General features: G+C 38.9%; 1 protein-coding gene across 1 annotated transcript; it reads left to right on the forward strand.

Moving 5' to 3' along the window:
• Positions 1 to 3,367: 3,367 nt before the first annotated feature.
• LOC131217048 (uncharacterized) lies at positions 3,368 to 7,843 on the forward strand. The gene is made up of 3 exons (XM_058211749.1): positions 3,368 to 3,677; positions 5,051 to 6,616; positions 7,458 to 7,843. Exons 2-3 carry the CDS (start codon positions 5,114 to 5,116, stop codon positions 7,479 to 7,481), a joined length of 1,527 nt encoding a protein of 508 aa, XP_058067732.1. The 5' UTR covers positions 3,368 to 3,677; positions 5,051 to 5,113; the 3' UTR covers positions 7,482 to 7,843.

A 7,843-nucleotide genomic window follows, 5' to 3' on the forward strand; every position in this document is an offset into this window, starting at 1 on the left:
AATAATCTTTATATATGGAGAGATTCTTAAATAGAGTCTAAATTATGTTCAGCGAGTTGTTGGATAGAAGTCTTATATAGATCCTTATTATTTTAGATAGAGTCCCAAGCTATATTAGGAGAGTTGTTCGATAAGAGTACTATATAAATTTATATTACCTTAGAGTCTAAGATATAGAGTCTGAGTATGAGATGAGAGTTGTCAGCTAAGAGTCTCACACACACACACGTGTGTATTTGTTTGGTTGGAAATAAAGAAGGATGATAACTTTTCTTTACTACTCTTGTAGTTGGATGTCTAAATAGTTAGATAGCAGATAGAAATAACTTTTAGTCAGACTTTCTATTAGAGTCTCTTCATTCTGCTGCTATGTCTTCTTTTGAAGGATATAACATTCATATCAACAATGAGCTTGATTACATTCATAATAATTTTCACTTTATCTATGAAAGTGTCATCAATTTACATGCCCAAGTCACTGAACCAAAGCTGTTTTAAATATCTAGGAGACCCTAGCTACAAAGTTACAAGTGCCACCACCTTTGGGTTCCTCCTGACCTCTATCTCATCCATTGTCCACTGATCACACCTCACTTGTGCTATCATCCAACCTCCCACTTCCAACACTAGAATGGGACCCACAATTTGGATGGTCCGGATAGCTATAAACCAGTGTTACAGGGGAGGAGATGAGTCACCACTTTTTTAGATGGTGCAAAACTAACATGAGTCTAGATAGGCATCTAAAATATATTCATAGAAGAACTTCTAGCAAGACACTTTATGTTTGATGGGCCCCACCAAGGATGGGCCATGTCCCAAAGATCAACTTGATCGATAATCTTAACTCTTTGGGTGGTGGCCCGGAAATAGACGGTTCAGAAACAAACCATGATAGCAATCCACGCTCAGCTGAAAAAAAAAGGCCAAAAATTCATGAATTGATTGTACAACGAAATTTGCGATGATTGGATGGATGGGATCTTCCCGTAAGTGCAAGTTTTGTCTTTATGGACGGTCCACATTGAGGCCCACCTGGTTAACGGTGGATGTGCCAAGGTCCTGAAAATTGCAATGATCAGATGTTGGTTATTTCAATTTGCAACTCAATGAGGGACTATTGGTCCGGATCATCTGATCAATGCAACTGTTGGGTTTGGTCACTCAAAATCAACGGTGGGATCGGACCGATCAGCGTACGCCAGGTGTTACCATTGACCGTATTAGCCGTTGCCAGCGCATTAAGTAGCAGGTCAAAGGCACAAGACACGTCCTAAGGCTTATTTTATCAACTGACACCATCCTTCCTTGTTGCTTGAATCATGTGCTGCCACGTGGGGTCGCTTTAGAAACGGATTGGCTATTCCCCCTGCCACTAGCCCGGTGGCTAGTGGTCGGTGCTCTGCGGGCCCCACTATGAAGTATGTATTTTATCCATGCCGTTCATCCATTTTTACAGATCATTTTAGCACTTGATGCCAAAAATGAGAGGGATATAAATCTCATTTGGACCACACCATAGGAAAACAATATCGATTGGATATCCACCATTAAAATCCTCCTAAAGCCCACTGTACTGTTTATTTGACATCCAATCTGTTGATTAGGTTATACAGACTTAGATGAAGGGAAAAAATAAAGATCAGTTCGATTCAAAACTTTTATGGTCCCCAATTTTTTTTTAATGGTGGACGTTCAATAAACACTGTTTCCTGTAATGTGGTCCACTTGAGATTAGGATGTATCTCATTTTTGGGCTCATAACATTAAATGATCTAGAAAAATAGATGGACGGCATGGATGAAACACCTACATCATGGTGGGTCCCACAGAGCACCGACCACTAGCCATTGGCTAGTGGCAGGGGGAGTAGCCAATCCGTTCTCGCTTTAGTAGGCGGTGGACCCCACTACGCGCCAAAAAAACTGTTTTTATAGCCGTTTGTAAAAGGCAGCAAACGAGGCTTGTGAATTCCACACGCGTGTGGGAGCCCTCTCCATCTCCCTCCAGCACACGTTCCTATATGAAACAAGTGTGTGAGATCTGAGCTTTTCATCAGGCGGGTTACACTCTTTAGATCTTCTGGATTGAATATCAGGCCACTTTACGAATCAGGTGGGCAATGGCGTGCAAAACAAATGGACGGCCACTAACATTGTTTTAACCGTCAGTTGAATTTGTATGCTGTGGCCCACCTAAAGAGTCAACGGTCTGATTTTTGTGTCAGAAGATCTAAGATGTACGGATTTTTCACACGTGTTTCATATTGGCACGTGTTAAATGGTAGGGTTCAGCGCGCGCGAAATTAGCCAGCAAGTCTCGCTGCTAAGAGGGTTACGCTTTGGAGTACGCAATAGGAGCACTGAATCTGTGCTCTACTGTATCTTGTTTCACTCGTAAGTAAGCAGATGAAAGGTGGGCCCACCGTGGATGGACTGAAAGTCAGAACCATTCCCAGTTATCATAACCATTTACAATGGTCGGACTCGTTCTTGTTGCATTTGAGCCGTTGATTTTTATTATTATTTAACCATCTATTTTAAAACAGTTAGGATCATCCAGTTGGTTTGATTCTTATCCCACGACGTATACATGCGTCTCCTTCGATTTGAACGATCCCGATCACTTTACATGTATCCAAAGATCTCATGGAGCACAGTTTCTCTTGCTCCCGAGGTGTATGTTACGAAAATGTCGTTTTAATATACAGTTAGAAATCTAACCGTTGTATTCTTCCATTAAAAGGACCCAAGATGCAATAATACAAAATCGGTGGCCCTTTTTCTCAACTAGACGTTTGACTTTCAAAATTTTTAAAATTTTAATATTTGAGAAATGCTTGAGTGCTCCCAATGGGACTCTTAGACAGTCCAATCAACCGATCTGAACTGTCCATTAAATCTAGGATACCCTTCATGGGCTACAGTGCAAAAATCACATGGATGGGATGATCCAATCTCACCTTGATTTGCTCTTATTTTCTATACCCATCCTTTTTCCAAGGCATGGATGGGGTACTGGTTAAACAACTGCCTAACAAAATGTGATTCTTTAGAATTATAAGCATCCATGATGATTGATGGGTCCCAACGTATGGATGGGTAAATGGTTGGTTGATCTATTTTTTGTGTAAATGATCTAGGCCGTCCATATTAAAAGCTATTGATCAAATGGTATTTTTCAGATTAGTTGATGTTTACATGGTAGCCCATGAAATTTTCCATGGACCTAATGAACAGTCTAGATCAATGGATTGGACTGTCCAAGTATCTAAATGCAACCAGGAGCACTAGAAGTTAGAGTGCTTTGAGAGCATTGGAGCATTTCTCTTTAATATATATATATTTTTTGAAAGATGGGGAATCTTCTTTCGATACAAATATAGGAAGTTGGTTTTCATTTACAAAGATCATGGGTTCTTTCTCCACTGTCTGCTTCTATTTTCTTCCTCTTTATGCAAATCTAACAAGTGGGTCTTGTTTATTGTTAGCTGTATTTGTGTGTTTGTTGGGCCTTTTCGAGTAGAATTCATTTGTTCAATTGATTTTGGCAATCGGTTCGAAGTAAATTCTGTTTTGAGGTTGTGCTTAAAAAAGATTTCTTGATTTTGATAGGCATTCTTTTCGATCCAATTCTCATTTCAAACGCCAATTCCGAATCTGTCGAGACATTATCAGGTAATGCTTCATCATCTTTATCTTTGCACTTCTTAGAATTTATCAACTTTGTATTTCTTTTAGTTAGAATCATCATCATCATCATCTAAGCCTTATACTAACAAACTGGGTTGGCTACATGAATCCTTTTCTGCCGTTCCACTCTATCAAGAGCCATAGTTCAGACCATAGGCCGTCATGTCTTTTCTTACTATCTCCACCCATGTTGTTTTGGAATGCAATATTGTTTGAATTCATGTTACCTGATGCAACCCTCCTATATCCGGGCTGGGGACCGTTACGACCTCATTGGCAAATGCAAGAATTACAGATCTTAGGCAAGGGGAAATGATCATAATCTATGGAGTTAAGAGTATTTTTTTTATTGGGTCCTTACTCTTGCCCGGTTGGTAGACTCTCAGGAGTTTCAACTCCCGGTCAAGGGTTTGAGTACCCATAGGTGGTGAGATTCCACCAGCGTGAGTGTGTGGGGTGTGTGTGCGTGTGTTAAAAAAAAAAAAAAAGAGTATTTTTTATTTGAGTTTAATTTCTATTTTATTATGTTATCTTTTTTGGGTGGACCAGCTAATTTCTATTTTATTAAATTACCATCTTTAGGAAAACCGTTACATAGTAGATTTTTATAAACAAGTGTAATCCCTTCTTACAAAGTAATGAATATCTATTGGCTTCTTCTTAGAAGTTTGGAGGTTCTGAGCTCTCCCTTATATAGAGATCCAGAGGTACATATCTCCCTCTAATGAGATGTATCATCCGTTTTAATTCAGTTAAATCATCTTGCAACGATTAGCATTGTTACAGGGACCGGCAATGAGAGCATAAAACTCCCATGGGTGCAATGTAATAGACTATTGCATAGGTTGCTTACAATCAAGCATTATCTAATATTCTAGTACATAGGTTGATAACAATCAACGAGTTTTTAGTTAGAATTACGCATGCACTAATTAGTAGCATGTTCTTCAGCTACATTCTCACTTGCAATTTTTTAAAAATCTAATTTCTGGGAAACTCGCTTTTGGGAATTGGGTTTTCACATTTTCAGCTCAAGATGCTGTGTTTTGGATTTATTTTTTTAAAATTTTGTTTTTTTTTTGTTCTAAATTTTCACTGGATTTCTCCTCTATATTTGATCCATGCTTTGCTTTTGTGATATCTTTGAGTAATGGGAATCTCAAATTGTGTGATGACTATGAAGAAGGGAAATGGAAGTTTGATTAGTGCTCATTCCATTTTTTCACGAAGTCCCAAACAAAATCACTCAAACCATTATTTAGCACTACATCCAAATGCTACCTAAAATTTTGTGACATATTAGGAATTTTGTTTGTGCGATTTTAATGCATTCATTTTTTGTTATGCTTTTGATACAGATTGATAGGACTTGTTCTTCAACTCGTGATCTTAAGATCTAGAACTTCGTTTTGTTTGTAAACATGAGTGAATGTTTTGTGGCAGAAAATAGTATTTGTTCTGCAATGGCTGAAACTGAGGTGGCTGCTCTAAAAGAAGCCCTTCGAGCCCAACATCACATTTTGCCAAAACTCGATGTTGATCTAGAAGAGGAGAGAGAAGCTTCCGCAACGGCGGCAAGTGAAGCACTATCCATGATCTTGCGCCTGCAGGAAGAGAAGGCCGCGGAGAAGATGGAAGCGTGCCAATACAAGAGAATGGCAGAGGAAAAGTTGAGACACGTTGAGGAATCTTTGGCAGTTTTTGAAGAAATCATGCTTAGGAAGGAAATGGAGATCGTTTCTCTCAAATTCCAAGTTCAGGCTTATAGGCACAAATTGTTGAGTATCGGTTTTCCGGATCTCGATGTTGGAGAAATGGGATTTTTAGAAAACAGGTTTCTTCACAACAAGGATGTTTACTCAGATAATGTGATCGTTCATGGAACTGTGAGAAGGTACACATCTCTGCCTGCAATGAGATCTAGAGGCTTGAATCGTGAGAAGTGGGGCTTTGAAAGAAGGCCTTCATTTTCACTGAGGCGAGAAAATGACAATGGCATGGGCTGTAAGTTTGATGTCCGATGTGTAACTGGATCCTCCTTTAATCATGAAAATTCCAGTCGGGCTTATGAACCGTTGCAAAATGTGTCTGAAGAATCTGTGATTGAAGACTGCATTTCTCCTTCAGAAGAAATTGTGAAAGATCCATCATTGCACAACAAACCCATTGATGGAGAAAACCAATTAGAATGTGTTTCAGAAAATAAGGAGCCTCAAGCGACGATATCGGCAAATACCCTGTGTTTGGGGATTGGACTGATGTCTTGTTCACATGGGCCATTCTACAATTTAACAGGAGGAAGAATTATTAAATTGGACAGTGAAGGTTCTTGCTTGTGTTCACATTCTCAAGCTGAAGATCTGTTGAATTTTTCAGACTTTGATGTGAACATGGATAGTGAAGTAAATGGAAATTCAATCCAGTCCATAAGCATTCAAGATATCTTTGAAATCCCACAAAACCATGAATGTTGTGAATTTCTTAAACCAAAGAAGGAAGTCATGCAAAAGTTGATATTGGAAGCTGAGAATCGGCTTGGGATGCAGGATTTAGCATTGAAGGGAACTCTGGAATACTATTTCGAAGATGAAAAGCAGCAGACGAAGAAGGCGTTGATATGTGCACCTCATCTCAGCGAATTGTGTATGAAACGAAATGGGATTACAGTAGATTGGGCTCTTGTGGATTCTGGAATTATGCTTTCTCCATCTCAAGTTGAATTTCAGCAGCTCAATAAACGGTTGCAGCTACTCGAGGACGACAGCCAGATTCTGAAGCAGGAAGCTTCCGATAGACGGAATGAAGAATTGAAGTTGTTGGGGAAGATATGTGAACAGCTCCAATCGATAGAATTCCAGATAAGAAGTAAAGAAGCTAAAAAGAGGTCTTTAATGGATGACTTTGCAATGGCCTCTGTCATGAATGTATGTCTACGTTGCATCATGACTTGAATTTTGCTTTGTTTGAATGGTTACCAACAGATGCCATGATTTTATTCCTAGATGCCCATCTTATCAATCTTTCTCTTCTGTTCTAAAGAGGAATTATTGGGTTGTGAGAGTGGGACTGGGACCCATGCTCCATGAATTGAGACCATTGATCTCATAGCCCCATTATCCCCATTATGATGGTGATGCCCCGGAAATCTCCCAGAATGGAAGATCTTAACCCTTTGGTCATCAGCCTACAAAAAGAAGGTTAAGTAAAAAAAAAAAAAAAACACATCAAGAGTCCACATTCAATGGAAAATATGCCAAATATTGAAGGGTCTGGATATTCCAATGATGTTCTGAGGCATCCCCACTTTCACAGGTGGGCCCATCAGAACAGTGATCTCGATTACATGTACATAGTCCACTGTGGTACATCAAGAAAAAAAGAGCCAACTTCCTCTTCTCTGGCTAACCATTTTCTCTAGAATTTGTTTTACTATAACATTACAAGAGATATAGGAGAACATGATCTGATTGTGTTGTGGATATTTACAGAGTGTTTGAATGCACCATTGAATCAAATTACTCTCCAAATTGCAATTATGTTAAATTCAAGTTGTAGTTGGGAAGAATGTAACTGCAATTTGAGGGCCACTTCCTAGTTGTGAATATCAGTGTAATCAAAGAGTCAGTCCTCTCCTCTCTATTGAACTAATTATCGTAATTCAATCCAATAGTGCATCCAAACACAGCCTTAGTGGATTTCTTAAATGGGTTGTAATTTCACTAAACAAGTACACATGTCTCATGGTAGAGTTTATTGTGTGAACAGGCAATGCTACGTTATATGCTTTAGATGATGGAAATAGTTACTATATCAGTCAGCAGCCATTGACCTCCACACATCATGAATTTTCAGATATGATTCTATCTCCGCCATGCTTCTCGACTAATCAGAAATTGTGGAAGGGCTCTTTCGGTTTGTGTTGCATAGCAGGCGAATCGATTGTTGTATTAGATTTTGTATCTCTGAGATGAAATATGTACAACGTGTGAATTCCTTACTGTAGATTGGTTTTTGTATCTTTCTGGTGCAAAATATATACCGTGAATGTAAACTACATACTTTAGAAAGTAAACTTGTAATTGTGTATTCCTGTTACCGAAATGTTGGGAGATTTATATTGGATTCATGATTGAAACATTCTTTTACATCAA

The sequence above is a fragment of the Magnolia sinica genome, chromosome 10 (assembly GCF_029962835.1).
Source record: "Magnolia sinica isolate HGM2019 chromosome 10, MsV1, whole genome shotgun sequence".
NCBI classification, from domain to species: domain Eukaryota; kingdom Viridiplantae; phylum Streptophyta; class Magnoliopsida; order Magnoliales; family Magnoliaceae; genus Magnolia; species Magnolia sinica.